The sequence below is a fragment of the Podarcis cretensis genome (genome assembly GCF_951804945.1).
Source record: "Podarcis cretensis genome assembly, chromosome: 8".
NCBI lineage: Eukaryota > Metazoa > Chordata > Lepidosauria > Squamata > Lacertidae > Podarcis > Podarcis cretensis.
Window position 1 is genome coordinate 82,297,647 of NC_137177.1, and position 26,230 is coordinate 82,323,876.

General features: G+C 46.9%; 1 protein-coding gene across 2 annotated transcripts in view; it reads right to left on the reverse strand.

Moving 5' to 3' along the window:
- LOC307221988 (protein-arginine deiminase type-2-like) overlaps nt 1-26,230 on the reverse strand; it is a 78,101-nt gene that overhangs the window by 1,606 nt on the left and 50,265 nt on the right. For both annotated transcript variants that reach the window (XM_079986963.1, XM_079986962.1), the window contains 8 exons: nt 24,663-24,766; nt 23,027-23,138; nt 22,001-22,108; nt 8,760-8,911; nt 7,066-7,210; nt 5,646-5,739; nt 1,345-1,430; nt 756-884 (listed from right to left, as the gene is read on the reverse strand). In XM_079986963.1, the coding sequence (XP_079843089.1) occupies nt 756-884; nt 1,345-1,430; nt 5,646-5,739; nt 7,066-7,210; nt 8,760-8,911; nt 22,001-22,108; nt 23,027-23,138; nt 24,663-24,766 (930 nt within the window). The remainder of the gene's footprint in view (nt 1-755; nt 885-1,344; nt 1,431-5,645; nt 5,740-7,065; nt 7,211-8,759; nt 8,912-22,000; nt 22,109-23,026; nt 23,139-24,662; nt 24,767-26,230) is intronic.

Here is a 26,230-nt window from a genome sequence, read left to right on the forward strand (position 1 = left end):
AAAACACTATAGGGTGATCAGTGTTTTGAAATATCTTTGGAGATTTAATAAAACTATATATCAAAACAAAACCAAAGGAGACAGAGAGAGCAAAAAAGAGACCAGGCTGCAGTCATTCCTTGGGCTGTCTCCTCCAGCCAACTGCTTTATCCAGCACCCATCTTATTTGGTTCATTTATTTAGTTTATAAAATGTATATACCGCTTGATTGTAAATAAATATGGATAGCTCAGTTGGTTAGAGTGTGGATTTGATGATCCTTGGGGCCCCTTGGCATTTTCAGCACCACGCTCTAACCAACTGAGCTATCCAGGCTCTAGTTTGGATATGCTAGTTAATCAATTAGATCACACTCCTCACCTGGAAGTTAAGTTTCCTCCTTTGTCTTTCACTATATGAATTCCCTGAGATAGGATGTGCCAGAGCTTGCTAGCTATAAGCTGAGACTATTTCTGCATTTTGTAAACCCAAGACTTTCTGCCTACATTCTTCTTGCTGCTGTTGCACAGAATAATGCTTGAATCTGACCATTGGAGTGTTGTAAGTACAGCTTTTAAACTTACTAAAGTGTATGGTATGTTTAATGCTAAGAGCAGTAGAAACAGAGAAGCTCTGGTAGCGGACCAAACAAGATATTAAAAGGTTTAATGCTACACTTTGTAAACTCTGCTGGGGGCTGTCTTTTGCTGGAGACTGCGTTTAGCTCTGGGATCCAGCCAATTCTTTTGCTAAATACCCCATGTAACAATTCTCACCATGTTGGGGAAGTAAGCCATTGCTTTGCCTTGCTTGTCCATCTTGAAGAGGGCTGGGAGGTCAATGATGTCCTTTTCTGCCAGACCCAACTCCTTCTTGAGGATGTCCCGGTTCCAGTCAATGCATCGCTGAGGGAGGTTCAGAAGTGACAGGTGCAGATTTAGTGACCTTAGATAATGTGATTTGTTTCACAAAATTTACACACGGCTTGATTGTTAAAAATAAATAAATCTCAGTATGATTTACAAAGAGAGTAAAACCATAAATGAGCAGTAAAGGCAACTCTTGAAAACGTTAAAAAAACAATTAACTAAAAATAGTAGTAGTAGTAGTAGTAGTAGTAGTAATAATAATAATAATAATAATAATAATAATAATAAAAAATAATAATGACTAAGGAGGCGCAGAGGCTTCATTTGTGCCTTGATTTAAGTATGCTTCTTTTGGGGGGTGGGGTGGAGTAATTTTGATTAAAACGACAAAGGACAGCCACTTGACAAGGACAGAACTGTAAAGTTGGAAGGGATTTCCAAGGGATCTCCAACCTGCTGCAGTGCAGAAATTGCGGCTCAGTAATCCTTGACATACCTGCACATACTGATTCTCTTGCACCATGACCTCGTTGGAGAGCACCTTGTTGACGGTGACGCGCTTCGTGTCTGTGCCGGTGTACCCTGGGGTGGGGGAACAAAAGGCGGGGGGAAAGAAGGTTAATCCTAGAAGCCACTGGCAGGGCTTGGCAGCTTCTTATTTTCTGAAAGGAACTCCTCAAATGTTACTGCACACACACGGCTGGATTTAGGTTTGATGATGCCCTAAGCTACTGAAGGTAATGGGGCCCTTTCTATGTCCAGCTGTCTTTTCTCAACAACAAATTGTCGCTGTTTTTTGTGTTGAATATATGCTATATGGTAATTTATGAACCTGTTAGGTATCTAAAGCCATTTGCACGTGTTGCCATGCAACCAATCCATGCAGAATGTAGGCACCCTATATATAGAAATGAGCAAACCAGTGATATTTTAGCAAGCAGGCTAGCAGGCGGGGCCCATTACTTACATCATAGGAGCCTACACAACACAAAACACTGTGCAGGTTTTATTTTATTTGTTTTTTATCTTATAAAGGAAAAAAAAACCACTGGATGTACATTTCCAAAATATATTTTTTGGGGGGGCCCGAGAGAGTAGAGCCCTAAGCTATAGCTTAAACAAGCTTATACATAAATCTGGCACTGCGCGTGCACACACACAAATATGAAATGTCTTGGACAGCGGTGGCACTAGAAGAAGATGCATTGGCAACTATAAGAAAATGCAATGGCATTTCTCAGGAGCAAGCAGATGAGTTTGTTGCACACTATAAATCACCCACAGAGAGAGCTAAGCCATTCTTAAAAAAAAAAAAAAAATTATTAAAGTTTTCTTGGTTTACAAAGGTATGCACAATGTCTCTTTTTTCAAGTTACATTTTCCATAGGTCAGTTTCATTCTAAGGGAATAACTAGAACAATCAATCTGTTTGCTCAAATATCCAGAGAAGATGCATGTCGGAAGATTCAAGACAGAGGAAAGAAAAGGCTAATAATAAAATAACGGGGTTGGACTAGGTGAGCCTTGGGAACCCTTCCAACTCCACAATTCTATGATTATAATAAATGTATTTGCACTGTCAATACATTGCCTGTGCTGCCTGGCACACCTCTCGGGGGTTTCAGGCAGGAGTCTGTCAAGTTGTGGAATGAACCCCGGACCTTCTGCGTGCCAAGCAAATGCACTAGCTAAGCTGGGCTTGCAGGCTTTGAACTACGTGAGCCGAACTCCCATAATGGTTTGGAAAGTGTTACGCTTTATTTTGAGCCTGGTTACGCTAAGAGAGTCTCCCTCTCCTTTTGAAAAGGCGAGGTGGCACAGCTGTTAGGACAGGATGCAAAGGTGCTGGGAAGTTCGCGGCCCTGGTGACCCTCCAGCTGTTGCCACTGGAGCTTATCGCCTGGAGAGAGGTTCATTTCCACAAGCACGGTGTCATTCTCTCTCCCCCTTAAGGCACGGCCTGAAATTCAAGGGCCTCATTTGTAGAGCATGAGACTCTTAAACTCTGGAGTGTGGTTTCGAGCTGCACATTGGGCAAAAAATTCCTGCACTGCAGGGGGTTGGACTAGAGGACCCTCGTGGTCCCTTCCAGCTCTACACGTCTATGATGACTTCAAGATGCATCAGAGTCCAGAGCATAGCTGTCAACTTACAGATTTGAAAATAAGGGACCAGCAGCCTTGAAAATAAGAGATCAGCAGCCAAAATAAGGGATTTTCCAAGCACAGGTATGTTCAACTTCTGAGCCCCACCGAGCCAAATGCAGAAAGCCCAGTCAGCAGCCAAACGAAGCCTCATCAACAAGGGACAGCAGCGGGACATGGCACTGGGATAAGGGACTGTGCCGCCAAGTAAGGGACGCTTGACAGCTATGATCCAGAGCTAGGAAATGAACCAGATCGAGGAGAAGGTTTTGCACCTAAAGACATGCTCCAGAGGCTCCAATTTAGGAAACCAGGTGCCTGGTTTTCAAGATCCCCAGTCTAGATGACCACCTCTCTGAGTGGAACCCCTGAAATACAGCACGTCTCCCCGCCAGTGAATCCTGGGAACTGTAGTTTAAGGGTGCTGGGTATTTAGCTCTGTGAGAGGTACGCTATTTATTCCACAAAGTTTATGCACTGCTTGATTGCTATTTTCCCCCCAAGCTCGAAGTGGTTTATTAAAAAAGTTTAAGCAATAAAATGACCAAAAGGGACATGAACAACAATCAAGTTAAAACAACAAATTGCCATATTAGAAGCAAAAAAAACTTGTTCTGATGAATTGGAAGAGCCGCAAAAAGATTCCATTGAGCACATGGATTGACAATATGGACAGACTAGCCACATATGAACGAATTGCATGTCGACGCAAATTAAGAATGGATAAATATGAAGAAATATGGAAGGAATATTTAAGCGATAAGGCGGACGGTGGTGGGAAGTAGGGGGAGGAGAGGTGGGGAAATATTGTTAAAAAGGTGTAGTCATAGGTATATCAGTATTCAAATCTGAAATATTATATTGTGTTATTAGTGCTATTGCGGTTTTTGTTGTATGTGTTTTTTTGTGGTTGTTGTTATTATTGAAAAAATGATTAAATAAATAAATAAATAAATAAGTAAATAAAAGTTAAAACAACAAACTTTAAAAGACTTGCATCTGAATATACCTGTATGGGTAGGCTGGCCCAAAGAAAAATGTTCTTAGCGAGTGCTGAAAAGAGGACACTGAAGGTGCCTGACTGATCTCAATAGGCAGGGAGTTCCAAAGTGTAAACTATACTTCCCATGATTATTGGGGGGTTTTTTTGTGGGGGAGGGAGAACACTGTACTTTAAATGGACCTTAAATGTATGGTGTGACCATTGCCGCTTCTGTAATGTTGCCAATATTATCATACACAGCTGAGATTGCAGTAGCATCTGCTGGGTGGGGAGCTGCATTTCGAACATAGCCAACGCTCAGCTTGGCGGGTCCAAGGCAAGAAGTGGATCTGATTATCCCCGACAAGGAGGCTGGATAATTTGAAGCCAGTGTCCATGATATGTTTCAACCATGGGCCTCCCCTCCCCATTCTTTGGGACATAAGGCGATTGCGGGAGCCGTCCATGAGACATCTTCGTCCTGCTTCCCCACACATTGGTGCAGAATAAGGATGGGCAAAGCCACTTGTGTGATTTTCCCTCTCTCTCTCTCTCTCTCTCTCTCTCTCTCTCTCTCTCACACACACACACACACACACACAGAGAGAGAGAGAGAGAGAGAGAGAGAGAGAGAGAGAGAAGAGTTTTGGGTTGTGTTACAAGGTGCTTTGCGAAAGGAGCGATAAAACTGATGAGCCAATTTTGCACAAGGTAATTTTTGAAAAGTGGGTCGCAGGTGGCACTGTGGGTTAAACCACAGAGCCTAGGACTTGCAGATCAGAAGGTCGGCGGTTCGAATCCCCAAGACGGGGTGAGTTCCCATTGCTCAGTCCCTGCTCCTGCCCACCTAGCAGTTCAAAAGCACATCAAAGTGCAAGTAGATAAATAGGTACCGCTCCGGCGGGAAGGTAAACGGCGTTTCCGTTCGCTGCTCTGGTTCACCAGAAGCGGCTCAGTCATGCTGGCCACAAGACCCGGAAGCTGTACGCTGGCTCCCTCAGCCAATAAAGCGAGATGAGCGCTGCAACCCCAGAGTCGGCCACGACTGGACCTAATGGTCAGGGGTGCCTTTACCTTTACTAATTTTCGAAAAACAAATGGAAACATGCCAGAGAGTCCAATCCCTCCTCAGAGGCCGGACTCTGTTCCAAGACAGCTGCACGAAGCAAGATTGCCGTTTTTGGGACTTTTTAGTTTAGAGAAAAGGCAAGTAAGAGGCAACACAAGATAGGTATATAAAACGATGCCTGGCATGAAGAACGTGGGCAGAGAAAAGCTTTTCTCCCTCTCTCGTAACACTGCAACTTGCGGACAGCCAGCGAAGTTGAATGTCAGAAAATTCAGAACTGGTAAAAGAAAGTCGTTTGCGCAGTGTTGAACTGCGGAACTCCCTCCCACAGGAGGCCGGGATGGCCCACCAACCTGGATGGCTTTAAAAGAAAATGGGACAAATTCATAGAGGAGGAGAGAGCCATCAATGGCTATGAGCCACAATGGCTATACTCTGAAAATCACATGGAGGGGAGAGTGTTCTTGTGGTTGGCTTCTGTTTGCTGGTTTCCCACAGGCATCTAGTCGGCCCCTGTAAGAACAGGATGCTGGGCTTCGATGGGCCTGATCTAGCAGGGTTTCTTTTTATGCTCTTATCCTGGGTCTGTCTGAACAGCCTACCTTTGAACATGACGGCTTCTCCATGTCCTTCTTTCTGCTTCTCCCTGAACAGCTTGTAGCAGGCGGAAGGGCTGGCCATGAGCATTCGGAATTGCTGAGAGGAGGAAAGGGAAACGAAGGGCCGTATCAGGGCAGGTAAAAGAAAGGACTTTTCCACGCAGCTCATGGCTAAACTATGGAACTCCTTCCCACAGGAGGCCATGCTCGCTTGCTTATCGGGGATGCTGTGATCTAAACCACTGAGCCTCTTGGGCTTGCCGATCAGAAGGTCGGCCATCTCAGCAGTTCAAAAGCACACCAGTGCAAGTAGATGAATAGGTACCGCTGCAGCGGGAAGGGGAATGGCGTTTCCGTGCACTCTGGTTTCCATCACGGTGTTCTGTTGCCGCAGAAACGGTTTAGTGATGCTGACCACATGACCTGGAAAGCTGTCTGTGGACAAACGGCGGCTCCCTTGGCCTGAAAGCAAGATGAGCGCCGCAACCCCATACTTGCCTTTGACTGGGCTTAACCGGCCAGGGGTCCTTAACTTTGCTTGCTTGCTTTGTTTATTTATTATATTCCTATGCCGCTTTTAACTCACATGAGTCACAAAGCACCTTACATGCCATAAATAATAACAGAGCAGAACACAGCCTTGGTCCAGTATACCTGAAGGAGCGTCTCCACCCCCATCGTTCTGCCCGGACACTGAAGTCCAACGCCAAGGGCCTTCTGGCGGTTCCCTCACTGCGAGAGGCCAAGTTACAGGGAACCAGGCAGAGGGCCTTCTCGGTAGTGGCGCCCGCCCTGTGGAACGCCCTCCCATCAGTTGTCAAAGAGATAAACAACTACCTGACATTTAGAAGACATCTGAAGGCAGCCCTGTTCAGGGAAGTTTTTAATGTGTGGCATTTTAATGTATTTTTAATCTTTGTTGGAAGCCACCCAGAGTGGCTGGGGAAACCCAGCCAGATGGGTGGGGTACAAATAAATTATTATTATTATTATCATCATCATCATCCTCACAACCGCAACAAAAATCACATAAAATAATCAACTAATCACCATTAAAACAACCACCTTCCATAAAACACCATTAACAAAACAACTTAGAAAATAGGCTAAACAGCACAACCACAAGAAAAGTCGTATTATAAAATTCACAAAGTGTTACAACGCTCATAACCCACAAAACAATATTAACAATATTAACGAACTAAGAACCCAAAACAAACTAAGCGTTACTGAATTCACACATGCACACTCTCCTTATTCCCATGACTCTTCCATAGTCTCTGTCCAATCCTTGAAAAGAAGCCATAGGAGGGGAAGGTTATGGCCACGCCAGCTACGCTTTCATCGCTGTTTCTCAGCCCAAAACACATAATTAACTAGCGATAACGCGTAAGGGTCACAGAACTTCGCAGCTGATGCTCACCTTTTTGCCAGGAATGGGGACAAAAGTCACAAACTCGTCCACGTGGCCCACCGTCAGCCAGTCAGAGTAGAGCTCAATGGGTGACTGGACTTTCTGGGCATAGAGGAAATCCCGCACCACCTTCGTCATCCTCCGCCCTGCGGACCTGAAAAGGTCAACACCCCCCCAAGAAAAAAAAAAAGGGTGACCAATTAAGGATGAATGGCTTATGAAACTGATGGACTATGCTGAAATGGAGAAAATGACTGCTAAACGAAGAGGACATAATGATGAATTGTTTAAGGGAGAATGGAAACCATTGATGGGTTATCTACTAAAACTATCGCCCATACATGAAGTCGCAGGCAGGTTTTGAAATATAAGCAGCAGATTACTGAAAGAATTGGGGGACGCAGGTGGCGCTGTGGGTTAAAGCCTCAGCGCCTAGGACTTGCCGATCGAAAGGTCGGCGGTTCGAATCCCTGCGGCGGGGTGCGCTCCCGCTGCTCGGTCCCAGCGCCTGCCAACCTAGCAGTTCGAAAGCACCTCCGGGTGCAAGTAGATAAATAGGGACCGCTTACCAGCGGGAAGGTAAACGGCGTTTCCGTGTGCGGCTCTGGCTCTGGCTCTGGCCAGAGCAGCGATGTCACGCTGGCCACGTGACCCGGAAGTGTCTCCGGACAGCCCCTGGCCTCTTAAGTGAGATGGGCGCACAACCCCAGAGTCTGTCAAGACTGGCTCGTACGGGCAGGGGTACCTTTACCTTTTTACTGAAAGAATTAGCGATATTGGGGCTTAGATAATAAAAATCTGTGTTTTAAAGCAGCTAATAAAAAGGAGTAATAAAAATAAACGTCAGGAAAGGAGGGGTGGGAAGTCAAGAAGAGGTTATGTATGTACAGTCAAACCACGGATCCCAAACGCCTCAGTTTTGGAACATTTCCCAAAGGTACATTTCCCAAAGGCCAAAAACCCAGAAGTAAATGTTCTGGTTTTCGACTGTTTTTCGGAAGCCGAACATCCGATGCAGTTTCCACTGACTGCGGGAAGCTCCTGAAACCAATCGGAAGCTGTGCCTCAGTTGTCAAACGTTTCAGAAGCCAAATGGGCTTCGCTTCTGGAATGGATTACATTCAACAACCGAGGCTTGACTGTATAAAAAAACTATTGGATGATAAGTGCTTTGGAATATCTTTGGATATTTAATTATATAAGCACATTCCCCCAGAAGAAGAGGAGGAAATGAATGAGAGAGAAAAACGGGGCCAGTGAAAACAGACATGTATTTACAGGGCCGGCCCTATCATTTGTCTGAGTAAGGCAGGTGGCAGATCTTCTCCTTCGCCAGAGTTCAGCACTGCCTCTGCATTGCTTTCACTGCAAGCCCTGAGGCCCTCATTGGAGGACACAACCCTCTTGCCACCATTGACATGAGGCTCAGATGCCCGTCCAGCCAGCTTCTGGCCACAGAAAGGGCTGAATGTTTTGCCCTTTGCAGGAAAATGCATATTTATCTTAATTCTTCCCATGCCCCTTTAGCCTCTGTCCTCATCCAACGATGGCAGGCAACACTGGGAGGCTTTGCACAAGGCAAAAAAAGGCCCATCCCTATGATTGATAATGGTCAGTGGTGGGTTTTGAGTTTACTTTTTTTAAACCAGAAATTCAGGTCGTCGGGTCTTTTACAATATCGACATCCACGTGCACTCTCTTACAGAGGGAAGCTGCTTCCAATGAGGATTCTCCCCAAAGGGTACTCTTTTCCATTGGCAGTAACTGGCGGGCTGACTTCCAGATTCCCAAAAGAGTCCAAGCTGGTGACTTCTTCAAAGAGGGGCTCCCTGGAGACGTAGCCAAAATCTGGGCCCTGCAGGGAGGGGAAAGATATCTCCTTCAATCACAGGGCTCCCACTACAATGTTAAGTATCATTGTTAAATTGACACGGAAATGGTGAATGCCTGTGTGTACAGCTGAAAGGGTTCAACTCCGAGATTCCATTGAAGCATGGGTGGATCCCTGATTGTGGAATGCTCTCCCCAGAGAGGCTCACCTGCTCCCATCATCTTTAGACACCAGGCAAAAACATTCCTCTTTACCCAGGCCTCTGATTATTAAGTAATCAATGGCCTGTAAAAGCGTGGGGATTGCTCTTATTATGATTATTTCACTATTAGGCTGTCTATCAACATGCCTTTTACTATGTTTTTATCACTGATGCTTTGTAATTCGTTCTCTAATGTTGTACAGTGGTACCTCAGGTTAAGTACTTACGGTAAATCGTTCTGGAGGTCCGTTCTTAACCTGAAACTGTTCTTAACCTGAAGCACCGCTTTAACTAATGGGGCCTCCTGCTGCCGCTGCACAATTTCTGTTCTCATCCTGAAGCAAAGTTCTTAACCCGAGGTACTATTTCTGGGTTAGCGGAGTCTGTAACCTGAAGCGTATGTAACCTGAAGCGTATGTAACCCGAAGTACCACTGTACACTGCCCTGAAATCTTTTGATAAAGGGCATTACAGTGGTACCTTGGTCCTCAAACACCTTGATACTCAAACAATTTGGAACCCAAACACTGCAAACCCGGAAGTAAGTGTTCCGGTTTGCGAACTCTTTTCGGAAGTTGAACGTGCTCCGTTTTGAGTGCCACATTTCCAATTTGAGTAGTACGCTTCCGATTTGAGTGCCACACTTCTGATTTGAGTGCTACGCTGAGGTCTGTCTGTTTTTCCTATTTATTTTGCTTTTTTGTTTTTGCGGCTCCTTTTTTGTGGCCCTGTGGAACCCAGTTCAGCTACTGATTGATTGATTGACTGATTGATTTTATGGATCAATGATCTCGTTAGATAGTAAAATTCATGTTAAATGGCTGTTTTAAGGGTTGTTTTTAAAAGTCTGGAACAGATTAATCCATTTTGCATTACTTTCTATGGGAAAGCACGCCTTGGTTTTGGAATGCTTTGGTTTTGGAACGGACTTCCAGAGCGGATTAAGTTTGAGAACCAAGGTACCACAAAAATAAGTTGAAATAACATCATCATCATCATTAATATTTATACCTTGCCCATCTGGCTGGATTTCCCCAGCCACTCTGGGCAGTTTACATCATATCTAAAAGCATAATAAAAACATCAAGCATTAAAAACCTCCCGATACAGGGCTGCTTGAAATAATAACCATAACCATCAATAAATTGTCTCTGAGCTCCTTCATGGGTTGATAATTAATCCCTCTTCCCAGGGAATTCTAGGAATTGTAGGGAAATTTTGGGAACCCTCAGAGGGGAACTGGACTCTCCAAACAACCCTCACCACTCATAATAGACTACAGCTCCCATGATTCTTTGGGGAAGCCATGACTGTGTAAAGTGGGGTGACAGTGCTTTAAATGCACAGTGCAGATGGCGCCTTAGGTCAATAACAGGGAAGGGTCTTGAAACAAACCTTGCTGGGCAACACAAAGAAAGCTCTAAAGGGCAGAAAAGGCACGCGTGCCCTAATGTTATCTTGCAGAGGGCTTGGAGGTGTGAAGCAGCTGTCCTGACAGACAAGATGTCACAATACTCTGCTAATAAGCATGAAATGTCTCCACAGTGAGGCCCATCCCAGTTCCCTGAGCTGTTTAAATCCCCCATAAGCTCCATTTGGAGGGCATCTGCTAGAGTTCAGCTGGATGGGCTGCCTGCCCCCCTCATTGACTTTTTCACTTTATCTGCTGAGCTCGTGGCAATTCTCTGAGGATTATTTGCATCTGTGTGTGTCGGGGAAAGGAGATTGCTTTTAATGAATTAACTTATTGCTATTATCATTCAGATAGATAGATAGATAGATAGATAGATAGAAAGATGATAGATGATAGATAGATAGATAGATAGATAGATAGATAGATAGAGATAGATGATAGATGATAGATGATAGATAGATAGAGATAGATGATAGATGATAGATAGATAGATAGATATAGATAGAGATAGATGATAGATAGATAGATAGATAGATAGATAGATAGATAGATAGATAGATGATACATAGATAGATGATAGATAGATAGATAGACAGATAGACAGACAGATAGATAGATGATAGATAGAGATAGATAGATAGATAGATAGATAGATAGATAGATAGATAGATAGATAGATAGAAACTCAGAGCCACAAATATAAATGGAAAAAGGCATCCCTTCAAACCAGCCTAAAATCACAACAAGGTTAAAATCTTAAACAGACTCCTTGGGAAGAGCAGGGTTAAAAGTTAGAAGAAATAGGAACAATGTATGCTCAGAGGCACTCTTGCTATTGACTTTGCACTGCAGTCCAAAGCAAAGTATAAAGGGGATCTTTAACTGGGAAAGGGTGAAGCAAATGCATCTTTCCAGGACAAACGTCCCTAAATATGGTAAGGTCTGGTCTAAGAGCCCTCCCTGCCTCGCCTAATCCAAGCTCACATCTGCAACCCAAGCTCATATCTACTTAAACGCACACAGACGGCAGCCAGAAAATTGCACATAGCCTCTGTTTATTAAGCCACACAGCTTAATTTGGAATTACCGTATTTTTTGCTCTATAGGACTCACTTTTTCCCTCCTAAAAAGTAAGGGGAAATGTGTGTGCGTCTTATGGAGCGAATGCAGGCTGCGTAGCTATCCCAGAAGCCAGAACAGCAAGAGGGATTGCTGCTTTCACTGCGCAGCAATCCCTCTTGCTGTTCTGGATTCAGAATATTTTTTTCTTGTTTTCCTCCTTCAAAAAGTGGGTGCGTCTTGTGGTCTGGTGCGTCTTATAGAGCGAAAAATACGGTAAGTCCAAATTTGGGGGCCACGAAGAGAGCTACATACTGAGCATAAAACTGAAATGTTGGAAGCAGCCTTACTTTTGTAATAATAAAATTTAAGGTCTTACATATATAATTGTGATGGGATGATGAGCTGCTTGTGCGTAAAAGCTTAGTCCCTCAGGGTTTGCTCAGCTTAGCAAAACTCTGTCTTTAGCGGAGCCCTTAAGCATGGCTCCCTCAGTCGCTGGCAGAATCCGACAGTGGGCGTTTGCGGAATCTCTTCCAACATAAAAGCTCCTTAACGGAAACGCGTCTTCTGGACTCTCGGCGTGACAGTTTCCGGCGAGGTGTGGGTGTCCCTATAGGAGGTCCTGAAACCTCCTCACTGTTTTCGCTGGAAGTGTCCCAGAGCCCTTCTTCCGACTCCCTTTCCCTCGGAGCTCCTTCTCTCCCCCTGCTGGTTCCTTCCTCTGCTGTTAAGTCTCTCCTGACCTCCTTGAGCCCTTCCACCACCTGCTCTGATGGCAGTTCCCTGACAATAATAAATGTTCATAAATGTACCAACCAAGCACGTACATACATAGATCAGCACAGGAAGACCAACCTGGAACCATGTTAACTCCCAAACTGACCAAATGTTTTCTCTGCAAGGAGGGAGGGGGTCAGGGAGCCTTCCCATTGTCTCGGGAATTGGGAAATCACCATTTCAAAGGAATGGCCAGACTACCAGGAAAGGCAATGATGTTTGTGGGGAGTGGTCTTGGGTTACACCCCTTCTGTGATGTATGTATGATGTATGGAGGAGTGGTCTTGATCTACAGGGTGGCAATTTCAAAAGTCTTTATAAGGCCTTGCACACCATTGTTCTGGGTTCCTTGTCTCTCCTGCGGATAAGGGGAGCACCCTGTTGCAACAGATCAATAAAGATCAGGCTTATGAGCGGCTTTGCTTCTCAATATTCTCTGGTTGGCTTCTGTTATTTTCTCCTACCAATAGGGAACCCACTTAAGGACTCTATACGGGCTCTTGGATAAGGGAAGAAGGGCAGATTTTGTTTACAACACGTTGAATCAAACCTATTGGTTCTTCTAGCTCAATGTTGCCTACACTGACTTTCAGCAATGGCTCTCAAGGGTTCCAGGCAGGGGAGATTTCCAGACCCACCTGGAGATGCTGCCAGGGGGGATTGAACCGGGGACCTTCTGCATGCCAAGCAGGTGCCCCTAGTACCACGTTGTGCTACGGCCCTTCCATGAACTTTTCACAGAGGCCACCAATTCAAACGATGTCTCAGCACCCAGGGAAGCATCTCAGCCCACCTGCCTTCTTCCCCGAGACTCGAACATATCATTCCTCAGTTTTTGGGGTGTGTATGTCTGTGTGTATGTGGAGGTTTGCAGTGCTGAAAGCCGGTAGCCACCAACTGCTGGGGGACCAGCTGTCTTGCAGGGATAAGATGTCATGGATTCAAGTCAGCACCAGGAAGATTTACGAGTGACAGAGAGGGAATCTGCAATTTGGCAGTTCAGAAATCTCTGCCCAAAAAGGAAAAGGAGATGCTTGAAGGGGAGGGGGGAGGAGTTGGCTGGGGGAGGGAGAGAAACACATATGGAAATTCGTGGATTTTTATTTTTAAAAGGTCCCACACTGACCTCAGGACAAGAGCCCTCAATATAGCCTCCAGCATGCCCTCCAGCTGTTTTGGACTACAACTCCCATAAGTCCTTGCATCATACAGCCCAACAAGCCCAGCATCCTCTTCGCACAGTTGCCTGTGGAAAAACTGTAAGCAGGATCTGAGCACAAGAGTCCTCTCTACTCCTGTGGCTTCCAGCTGCATTTGACTGTGGAAGCAGAGGACGGGCATGGTGGCTAGTAGCCATCACAGAATTGTAGCACTGGAAGGGACCCTGAGGATCATCTCACCCAACCCCCTGCACAATGCAGAATTTATGCTGTCCCATGCGGGGACAAAACCTGCAACCTTGGTGTTATCAGCACCATGCTCTAACCAACTGAACTCACCCCTCTACTCCATGAATTTGTGCGAAGAAGAAGAAGAGTTTGGATTTGATAGACCCATGTGGACGGGTAAAGGTAAAGGGACCCCTGACCGTTAGGTCCAGTCGTGGCCGACTCTGGGGTTGCGGCGCTCATCTCGCTTTATTGGCCGAGGGAGCCGGCGTACAGCTTCCGTGTCATGTGGCCAGCATGACTAAGCCGCTTCTGGCGAACCAGAGCAGCGCACGGAAACACCATTGACCTTCCCACCAGAGCGGTACCTATTTATCTACTTGCACTTTGATGTGCTTTCGAACTGCTAGGTTGGCAGGAGCAGGGACCGAGCAACGGGAGCTCACCCTGTCGTGGGGATCTGAACCGCTGACCTTCTGATCGGCAAGTCCTAGGCTCTGTGGTTTAACCCACAGCATCACCCGCGTCCCAGAGTTTGGGCTGCAGAAGATTCTATCTATTGTTCTCAGCATGACCTAACCGCTTCTGGCGCAACGGGACACCGTGACGGGAACCAGAGCGCATGGAAACACCATTTACCTTCCCACCACAGCGATACCTATTTATCTACTTGCACTGGCATGCTTTCGAACTGCTAGGTTGGCAGGAGCTGGGATAGAGCAATGGGAGCTGACCCCGTCACAGGGATTTGAACCACCAATCTTCTGATCAGCAAGCCCAAGAGCCTCAGTGGTTTAGACCAGTGTTTCCCAACCTTGGGCCTCCAGCTGTTTTTGAACTACAATTCCCATCATCCCTGACCACTGGTCTTGCTAGCTAGGGATGATGGGAGTTGTAGTCCAAAAACAGCTGGAGGCCCAAGGTTGGGAAACACTGGTTTAGACCACAGTGCCACCCATGTGCTGCTTGTATACAGCAATTTAACATGGGTCAACTTCTGAGGCTGAAGAAGGGCCAAAAGGGATTAGGACAGGAATGATTTAAGAGACAGATTTATAAACTTTTTTTTTTTTTTTTTTTTTTTTGGAGCACAATTCAAAGTGTTGGTGTTGACCTTTAAAGCCCTAAACAGCATTGGCTCTGTATACAAGGAGGAGTGTCTCCACCCCCATCGTTCAGCCCTGACACTGAGGTCCAGCTCTGAGGGTCTTCTGGCGGCTCCCTCCCTGAAAGAAGTGAAGCTACAGGGAACCAGGCAGAGAGCCTTCTTGGTAGTGGCACCTGTCCTGTGGAACACCCTCCCATCAGATGTCAAGGAAATAAGCAACTATCTGACTTTTAGAAGACATCTGAAGGCAGCCCTGTTTAGGGAAGTTTTTAACTTTTGACATTTTATTATGTTTTTTTATGTGCTGGAAGCCTCCCAGAGTGGCTGGGGAAACCTAGCCAGATGGGTGGGGTATAAATATTATTATTATTATTATTATTGACCAGCTGGGCCTTGGACTTGATCCAGCAGGGCTCTTCTTATGTTTTTAAGAAAGGAGAACAGGGATTCAGAGCAGGAAAGATGGAAAGGAATCACAAAAAGGGTCTAGGTTTCAACGAGACTTGGCACTGAAAAACGGCCTGGCAGGATATTAGGTTGTTTGAACCTACTTTGCAAGGTGTAATCCCATCTCCGCGATTAGGTTACCGGGCGGTGCAACGAAGCGCATCGCAGAAGGGCCCTTTTTCTTCCTGCCAGAAGATGCTTTGGCGATTGCGCCAACCCGGCCAAGGAGAAAGCAAAGTTGCGGCCGACGACAGCTTGACGGCTTCATCCCAAGGTCAGGAAAAGACTGGGATTCCTTGCCTGTGATGTCCTTGGACAAAACGTCTCTTTTCCTTAAAGGCCTTGTGGGCTTGGAATGGCGGGTGTGTAGGAGTGGCCAGGAAGCCACCAGAGAAAGCGCAGAGTCTTTTGCCTGGATAACGTTACCAAAGCTCCCCGTACGAATCCTACCTCCAAATAGATTTCAGAATGACTCAGGGTATCTGTTTCATCGCCTTAATCCTCCGTCATTCAATAATCCTGACTGCGAAAGCCTGTTTTGCTTGTCCGAGGATAACTGGGGCAGCCTCGTGGCCGTAGCCAATTGCGATGCCATCTTACGAATTTGAGGTATGGGGAGGGCTGCAAAAGCCTCCCTGGGAGGGGGACAGCATGCCAGCTGCATCGCTGGAGCCCAAGGACTGAATGATTTCGGAGGGGAGGAGAAGGCCACTAAATGGCATTAATAAGGGGATCTGCCTGGGTGGAGTTGGGTCGAGAGATGTTGTGTTAAATCCCGAAACAACCTCAAAAACTAAACAAAACACCCCGGCACATTCTGCTCTTGCAAATTTGTGACTTTCTGCATGCACTGAATGATTGTTGTTCGTTATTCTGATGGATAATTGTGTTGAGGCCCCCCCCCTTTTTACAATCAAGCAGTGCATAAATTTTGTGAAATAAATATGTCAGAAACTTTTAATCAGTTGTCTTGGTGAGATTTACAATCATTGTACAGTTGTTTTCGGACAGGGCTGTGACTCAGCGGTATAGCCCCTGCTTTGCATGGCGGACGAGGCCCTCATTTCAATCAATGCTGGCAGCATTTCCAAGCAGGGAGGGGCCACAGCTCAGTGGCAGAGCACCTGCTTGGCCTGCAGAAGGCCCTAGGTTCAATTCTGACATCTTCTAAGTAGGGCTGGGAAAGACTCCCTCCCTGAAACACTGGAGAGCTGCTGCCAGTCTGTGTGGAGAGCTCTGAGCTAGGTGGACCCAAGGCCCTGGCTCAGTAAAACCCAGCTTCCTGTCTTCCTGTGGACATTTTAATTTTGTGTGCGCTTCTTCAAAAAGTCACTGAATAAGGTACATCTTTTCAGAGAAATCTTGCAGCAACACCACACGGGTATATGATGATGATGATGATGTTTTAAAAGCATATATCACCCTTCCTTACAAGATCACAGGGTTGTTCACAGAATAAACAGAATAGGGACGCGGGTGGCGCTGTGGGTTAAACCACAGAGCCTAGGACTTGCTGATCATAAGGTCGGCAGTTCGAATCCCCACGACGGGGTGAGCTCCTGTTGCTCGGTCCCTGCTCCTGCCAACCTAGCAGTTCGAAAGCACATCAAAGTGCAAGTAGATAAATAGGTACCGCTCTGGTGGGAAGGTCAATGGTGTTTCCGTGCGCTGCTCTGGTTCGCCAGAAGCGGCTTAGTCATGCTGGCCACATGACACGGAAGCTGTACGCCGGCTCCCTCGGCCAATAAAGCGAGATGAGCGCCGCAACCCCAGAGTCGGCCACGACTGGCGTTTCCGTGCGCTGCTCTGGTTTGCCAAAAGCAGCTTAGTCATCCTGACCACATGATCCGGAAGCTGTATGCCGGCTCCCTCAGCCAATAAAGCGAGATGAGCGCCGCAACCCCAGAGTTGGTTACGATTGGACCTAACGGTCTGGGGTCCCTTTACCTTTACTAAAGAATTAAAACAAAAACAACAAAACAATAAAGTAGGGAAGAGGGGGCACCCCAAGGAGTTGACACCACCTGACCAAGTGGGGCCAGACTCCTGGCACCCCGTCTCTTGCAGCAGCTCCCTGAACCATCACAGCCCTTGTTTATCTTGCACTTGGGAGACTCGCTTGGTGGAAAGAGAAGACTGCAGCGTCCCTCTGCGCATGCCCCGAGGGCACAATTTCTGGTGGGCACAGTGGGAAGAGGGAGGCTGCCATAAGGATGATTTATGCAGGAATGAGGATGTCTTGGGTTAGCGCCTGGGTTTCCACTTGCTTCCCCTAAATGGCGGAGAGGCAATTAACTCCGGGAGGTGATGGGATGGAGCCTTCTTCTCATTCCTCTTCACGCTCATGGGGGATTGGAGACTTGAAACTTTGCTGCCGAGGGGTGGGGGTGGGGTGATTCCAAAACCCACGGCTCCTCAGGCCTTGCCTCAAAAAGGAGATGGTAGAGCTGGAGAAGGCCCAGAGAAGTGCAAGCAATTTGATCAAGGGGACAGAAAGGTTGCAGTGCTTGTGACTTATTAGTTCAGAGAAAAGGCAAATAAGAGGTGATGCGACAGAGGAGTTGAAATGCTTTCTTCCTTTCTCATAATGCGAGAACTCCACTGAAGCTGAATGTTGGAAGATTCAGGGCCCATAAAATTACGAGAGGACTTCTTCATGTAGCACAGAGCTAAACTGGGAAAACTTGTTCCCACATGAGGATGTGATAATCACCAACGCCAATGCCTTTAAAAGATGATTGGACAAATTCAGGGAGGATGAGAGGGCTGGCGACGGCTACTAGCTAGCTCTGCCCTGCAGTTGGAGGCAGCATCAATTCTAAACACCAATTTCTAGAAACTCCACAATTCCGTGACTTTTCACTGAGATGTTTTGAGATTCTAACTACTTTGCCGCTTCTAGGAAAGGTCCTTTGGGAAAGATCCCAGTTTCCATTCCTATAACGGCTCAGATGGGACCATTGCGGCTAGGGCTGCTTCCTCCCTTGGTTCATTCAAGCCAAGTCCTTCTGTGCAGAGAAATAATTTCTCCCGCCTCTCAGTTTTTCCATTAAGCCCCACAAAGGGCTTATGGATGGACACGTGTGCCTTGCCGGAGAAGGGGGCGAGAATATTTGGCTAAAGTGTCCCATCTGGAAAATGAGATTGGAAAAGATAGGAGGCGGAATAGAGGAGGCTTCAAAGCAAACAATTGGAATATAATACGTTCAGCTCGCTCCAGAGTCCAAAATTGCTTTTCTAAATGCTATTATTCCACCCCCCTTTTAGAGAGGCGATTGCTTGCATATATATTTATATATATTTGCAAAGTAAGAGCTAGAGATCAACGTGGTATTCCTTTCCTGCATGACAAATCCAGGACTGGCTGTACTCATTCGAGGCATGATAAATGATAGATCTCACCATGTTTAAAAGCGATTAACCTTCTCTGAGGCGGGCGCGGACCATGAGGGGGGTGCCAACAGCGCTCCGCGCTCCCGTCTCCGGTTACCAGCGACGCGGGGTGGCGCCCAGTGGCAAGACAGACTGGTGCCCAGGCACCCCCCAAATTTCAGGGGTACAGACATCTCACGAGAGGCTAGAAGGACACACACAGACCAGATCTGCTGGTGCGAATCTAGACTTGGGGTCCAAAGAGGTTAAGGGGTTGCCAAAGGTTCGGCCCTCACCCTGCCCACTTTTCTGATTCGCTGCTGGCAAGGGCTCCTGCCTGTCCTTGGCTGACATTGCTTGATGCAAGCCGCCAATGGGCTGTCCGGCAAGAGGGGGCAGTTTTTAGATGCCTCGCCCGTTCTTGACGCTCACCTCTAAAGGGATCCTGGAGAGGTGGAAACGGTTCAGAAAAGGGAGATTTCTCTAAGAGGAAAGGCTTCAGCGTTTGCGACTTTAGAGAAAAGGTGGCAACGTGATAAAATTATGCCTGGCAAAGAAAAAGTGTAACACAATAACTGGTGGACATCCAATGAAACTGAACGTTGGATGGAAGATTCGGGATGTATGAAAGGAAGTCCTTCTTTGTGCAGCACAGAGTTAAACTGCGGAACTCACTCCTGCAGGGGGCAGAAATGGCCACCAACCTGGATGGCTTAAAAAATGGGATTCGGGCTTTAGGCAAATTCATGGAGGGGAGATGGCTGTCAATGCCTACTAGCCCAATGACCATGCTTTGCATTTGGAGGCAGATAATAATAATAATAATAATAATAATAATAATAATAATAATTTATTATTTATACCCCACCCATCTGGCTGAGTTTCCCCAGTCACTCTGGGCAGCTCCCAATCGAGTGTTAAAAACAATAAAGCATTAAATGCTTCTGAATGCCAATTGCTGGAAAGGGCAAGAGGGGAGTGAGCTCTTGTGGTTGAATCCTGCTTGCTGGTTGTGCTTTGGGGCATCTGACAGACCCTTGTGAAAAGAGGATGCCCACTATGCCCTTATGTTCTCCGACTGAAGGCATGTGCGATCCCAAAGCAAGAGGGCCTGGAGAGCCCTTCTGAGCTGCCGTTGATCCAAATGGGAAAGGGGTGTAAAACTGAGTGATACATAGCATCTGCTTTGCATGCAGAAGGCCCCAGGTTCTGTACTCAGCAGCATCCTATAGTGGGGCTAGAAAAGACCTGAAACTTTGGAGAACCACTACCAGCTGGTGTAGGCAATACTGAGCTAGGTGGACCAAGGGTATAAAGGCCGCTCCTATGGTGCTGTTTAAGCCAGTCCCTTATTCCAAAACCATTGAGGACTAGAACCTTGGCTTTACTTTTAGTAAAAGGGCCACAACAGGGCGGTAGAGCACCTGGTTTGCATGTAGAAGGTCCCAGGTCCAGTCCATAGCATCTCCAAGTAGGGCTGGGAAGACACTCCCTATCGGAGACCCCGGAGAGCTGCTGTCAGTCAGTGCAGACAATACTGTGCTAGATGGATTGACCTGATATGAGGCAGATTCCTATGAGTTAATTTGGGCCTTTTCAAAAAACAAGTCAAGGGGTGCCTCAGAGGAACCACTGCAGACCCCTGATTTCTATTCACTGTAAGGAAACAGAAAAGGGGAATCTTTTTGGTGTTATGTTGGAGGGGATGCCAGGAAACAGGGACTTATGTTCACATGTGGTGGGGGTGTAAATATGTACAGTACAATTATTATTTTTTTGGCAAAGGGTGTTTAAGGAGATAACAGAAATCACTGGGTTAAAGCTGACCGAAAGTCCAGAGGTAGCATTATTATCCATTTCCGATGGGGTGGAAGGTTCACAGGCTATGAAGGACTTGCTCACAAATTTATTGACAGCTGCACGAATTATGATAGCTAGGAAGTGGAAGGGGAAGCAGAATATAAAATGGAAGAATGGTATAGAGGTGTGTGGATATAGCTTTTGATGATAAATTGACATGTGCCATTAAGGTAAGACGGGGAATGTGCAGGAGAAATGATTTCAAGGAGATATGGAAGGTGTTTGTAGAATTTGTACTGTTAAAAAGGAAAGGGGTCAAACCATAGCAAAAGGTGTTGAAATTTTGGGAGGCTGGATAAGTTACAATGGAATGGTCTCAGTGGTGGGGTTCACATTTTTATTCTCAATTATTTATGATTATTACTTTGTCAAAATAAAATAATAAAAACTTTAAAAAGGAAAGTGGAATCTTGGTGCTTTTAGGGGGCAGGGAAGCAACAAGGGAGATGATGCAGATCAGCTGTGCTGCATCATCCAATGTCTTCGCTCTGCCCCTTCCAAGTGGAACAGAGCAGATGAAGACAGCATGATCTCGCAGAGCGAAACAGCAGCATTAAAAGCCCATTTCTTTTCAGGTGACTGACCCAGCGGGTTCCACGTCAGCCTCCTGCTGTTCCCAGATGCCCTTAACGGTTTCCGCCCTTTCCGTTGCTGCCCTCTCTCCCCAGCGAAGAGCACACAAGGCAGGGTGCAGTGGGGGCTCTGGAGGGGCTCTAGGCTTGGCCCCCATCACACAGGGTCAACATCACCCTTCTGGAGTTCCCATACCCACATTTGGCCCCCCTGCCATACACACAGGCCCCCCTGCCATACACACAAGGGGATAGCTAATGGGCTGGCCTCCAGATGCTGCAGGATTCTGACTCCCTTCAGCCCCAGCCAGCAGGGCCAGGGGTCAGGGATGAGGACGGGAGCTGGTAGCCCAACAACAGTATAGTTAAACTGTGGAACTCACTTCCACAGGAAGCAGGGAAGGCCACCAACTTGGATGGCTTTAAAAGAGGGTTGGGCAAATTCACGGAGGAAGTTAAAGCTATCAGTGATCACTATCCACGATGGTTGTGCTCTGCCTCTGCAGTGTGAAGCTTCTGAATATGAGTTCCTGGAAACCGTAGTAGGGGAGAGAGCTCCTGTGCTGCTTGTGAGTTTCCTGCAGGCCACTGGTTAGCCACTGTGAGATCAGGATGCTAGACTAGATGGGCTATTGGCCTGATCCTGCAGGCTTTCCTTAGGTCCTTATGGAAATTATGTGCTTTAAAAGTGTGCTGGATGTGCGTCCGACAGACAGTGTGGCTCTGCTCTTTGCCAGGATCAGGCCAATAGCCCATCTAGTCCAGCATAGTCTGCCTTCCTGGCAGGATGCATGTCTGAGATGGCAAGGCAGATGAGAGCAGACCTGGCCTTAGCAAAACTTCCTTCGCACAAGGGAATTCAGGATAAATCACATGTTGTGGTAACGGCAGTAAGAAGAGGATGCTCTTACCAAAATCTCTTTCACAGCAAAGTCTTCGAGGCCTCCGTTCCTCGGGGAGTCCAGGACCACCGGGAAGCCCTTGTGGGGGGCATGGATGTAGCCAAACTCAATCTCATCCTGCAGAGGAAAAGAGAAATCAGCAAGATCTGGACTCCCTCCATGCAGACTGAAGGTGTAAATAGGTGAATGAACCATATTTCTTAAAGCTATGACAATCTCCGCCGTGTCTCAATTTCCCGAAGAAACATAGACCCTGGGTGAGTGCCAGGAACCCCATGGGCTCTTGCCAAGGAGGGGGACTCGCCCAACTTTGTAACATTAGATTGCAGAGCTGCCTCCTCACAAAGAGCTTTGCTTTAATCTAGCAAGCTCAGTTCCTTAATGACCCACTGGGGATAGAAATCATTTCCTCCCCCCCACACCAAAATAAAAATTCTGCCTGCTAAACATGCACCCTGCCAGGAAGCTGGGAGCCCACAGCTAAAACCAAGGACATCCGATGAAGCTGAATGTTGGGAGATTCAGGGGCAGAGAAAAGCAAGTCTTTCTTTGTGCAGCACGGAGTTAAACTGCAGAACTCTCTCCCACAGGACGGGGTCACCAACTTGGATGGCTTTACAAGAGGACTGGACAAATTCATGGAGGAGGAGAAAGCTGTCAGTGGCTACTGGCCGCGAGGACTATGCTCTACTCTGCAGTTGGAGACAGCAATGCTTCCAAATTCTAATTTGCTGGGAACTGCAGGAGGGGAGAATTGCTCTTGTGTTCGAATCCTGGGTTTCCTATCATGGGCATCTGGTTGGCCACTGTAAGAACAGGATGCTGGACTAGATAGGCCATTGGCCTGATCCAGCAGATCTCTTCTTACAGCTTACCTTTACTGAAAACCTGGGAAATTGCAGTTCAGGAAATGTGGACAGAATCGTGGATTGGGAACTTTAGGCTGAGTCATGTCATTGGCCCAAGTACCTTGGTATTGTCTACACTGGCTGACAGCAACGACCCCCCAGGGTTCAAGACTGACAACTCACTCACCTGCATCCACCGGTCCCCTCGGTTCATGTACCGTGAGCAGACCGACATCTTGCAGTTAGCTTTGCTGACCAAGTTCTTGATCTCCTTCAGGAAGAGGTAATTATCCTTCACACTGACAGGGGAGGACAAAGATGGGTTAACTGAGGATGCTTTCATGGCCAGCTTGAAAGTGGGATGGGGTGGATTCCACAGAGCAGTACTGGGGAACAGCTGTGCCTCACCAGATGACCATGGTCAATGGTCAGAGATGACAGGAGCTGTTAACATCTGTAGGGTACCCTCGGTTCCCCATTAAAAGGAGGCAGAGCTGTGAAAGGGGTAAAGGTAAAGGGACCCCTGACCATTAGGTCCAGTCGTGGCCGACTCTGGGGTTGCGGCACTCATCTCGCTTTATTGGCCGAGGGAGCCGGCGTACAGCTTCCGGGTCATGTGGCCAGCATGACTTAAGCCGCTTCTAGCGAACCAGAGCAGCGCACAGAAACGCCGTTTACCTTCCCGCCGGAGCGGTACCTATTTATCTACTTGCACTTGGACGTGCTTTCAAACTGCTAGGTTGGCAGGAGCAGGGACCGAGCAATGGGAGCTCACCCCGTGGCGGGGATTCAAACCGCCAACCTTCCGATCGGCAAGTCCTAGGCTCTGTGGTTTATCCCACAGCACCACCCGCGTCCCTGTGAAAGGGGTAGCTGCAGGTAATAAAGTGTTTGAGGTGCATAGGTATGGGCAACAAAGGCAAGTGAGGGTCTGGGTTCAAGAACAGGGAAGCTGGTGTCACTGGACTCCCAGCAGCCAGCATGACTTAAGGGATGGTGATGGGAGCTGGAGTCCAGCAACATCTGGAGTGCTGCAGATGTTCCTCTCCCCTGAAGTCAACAAAGCCCCTGCCAAGAGGCTCCCCCCCCCCAGGATATCACAAACAATTCTGCCTTTTCTCCCTTTTCTCCCACTACTGCCTTCCAGACCACCTGGCATGATGCCTACAGTTGATTTCGGTTTCTAACTTTTTTCAAACCTTACCTTCAGTTCTCCACCTTCCCACACCAGCTAGTGATTTTCTTTTTAATAACAATTCATCAAAATTCATCAGCATTTTAGGGAGAATTTCTCCTAACGCACACATGTCATTTTGAACTTCTTGTAAATACACATTTTAGCAAAGCAATTTCCCCTAACTGCAGCACATTCTTGTATGATATTCATTTACACTTTGCACCAGTGTATGGGTTTTTTGGTGGGGTTTTGTTTTTTTGTTTTTTTGTACACACAACTTGGTTAGGGAACTTCACTGCAAAATTCAGAGCGGTGAATTAGGTAGATTTGCTTTACAATGCAAACTGGGTTGAATGTCTTCCTGACCTCGTCCTTTTGTAAAGTGTCATTAAATGGCACTTGCATTAAACATCAGTGATCATCATAATAACATGTTTCTCCTTTTATACTATCAGCTGCTGTTTGTTGCATCTCCCTCGTTGCTGTCGAATGCTTAGTTTTTGGAAAAAGAAACCCGCCACGGACAGAACCTGAACCCCAGCCCAGTTTCAGGACGCAAAAGCTGGTTTTACAAATTCAAACCAAGCCCTGCATTCAAAACATCTCCTGTTAAGTTCCAACGCTTCCTCCTTTTCTGACACCGTACCTGCAGACAAAAACGTTGACTGGCGCCAAAGTGTTTGGGGTCATGATCCATGGGGCAATCCGGAAGACTACGGTGTCTGTGAAAATTGGGGTCTGTGGAATACCCTGGAAGAAAGATGGAGCCAGCTTGTATTAAGCTACTCTAGAAGCCAGGACCCGAACCAACAGATTGAAATTACAAGAAAGGAGATTCCGACTAAACATTAGGAAGAACTTTCTGCTCTTTTTCAGGGACTGGTATTCAGAAGGATTGCTGCCTCCAACCATGGTGGCAGAGAACCAGCCTGGCTAGTTGCATCTCAGAACAACTGGTGAAACAGAACGGTGCATGGGTTAATAATAATAATAATAATAATAATAATAATAATAATAATAATATATTTTTATTTATACCCCGCCCTCCCCGGCCAGAGCCGGGCTCAGGGCGGCTAACACCAGTAAAATGACAATTAAAATTAAAAAATTAAAAAACAAACCAATTTAAAATACAGGTTAAAATATAATTTAAAATGCAGCCTCATTTTAATAGTAGCCCATAGATCAAAACCATAAGGGGAGGGAAACATAAGGGTCAGACTGAGTCCAAACCAAAGGCCTGGTGGAACAGCTCTGTCTTGCAGGCCCTGCGGAAAGATGTCAAGTCCTGCAGGGCCATAGTCTCTTGTGACAGAGCGTTCCACCAAGTCGGGGCCAGTACTGAAAAGGCCCTGGCCCTAGTTGAGACCAATCTGACCACCTTGCAACTTGGGACCTCCAAAGTGTTTTCATTTGTGGACCTTAAGGTCCTCCATGGGGCATACCAGAAGAGGCGGTCCTGTAGGTACGTGGCTGCATAGGGCTTTAAAGGTCAAAACCAGCACCTTAAACCTGACCCTGTACTCCACTGGGAGCCAGTGCAGTTGGTAAAGCACTGGATGAATGTGATCCCGCGGAAAGGACCCCGTAAGAAGCCTCGCCACGGCATTCTGCACCCGCTGGAGTTTCTGGGTCAGCTAAATACCCTCTTATTGCACCAATGAAATGTTGCAGAATGCACTGGTGATAAAAAGCCACCAATCCATTAAACAAGGCAGCCCTTTGTTTTTAAAAACTGGCTGCCCAGAGAAACAGAGGCAGCTACGGGACGTTGATCAACAGCACAGCTTCTGTGAGGGAAGAGAAAGGTCTGCTGGGGCAAGGAAGCAGAAGGCAGAACACAGATCCATTAGGGATCCCTAGCCAGATTAGCAGGTGGCTAATAGAAGTTGCAGGCCCCACGAGAGTCATGCGCAGCATTCCAGCAGGCGAGTGAGAGAACATGAGAAGGCCGTCCAGCTTAATTTAAAGCTGGCCTTTTCTCCTAGCGGCCCCCAATTCGTGTTGCTTTGTTGGGGTGGGGGTGAAGAGGCAGGTGGGAAGGGGGCGGGAGAGGCAGCGAGAGAGATTCACACACCAAGCAGCCTCTTTGTGGCTGAAGTAGCAAACAAAGAGAAAAGGGAAACTTGAAAGCGAACCCGTCACCTGCCAAGGGAAAACTGGCACATTAACAGTGTGAAGTGAAGTGTCGAGCCCAAACATCAGCAGCTCCTT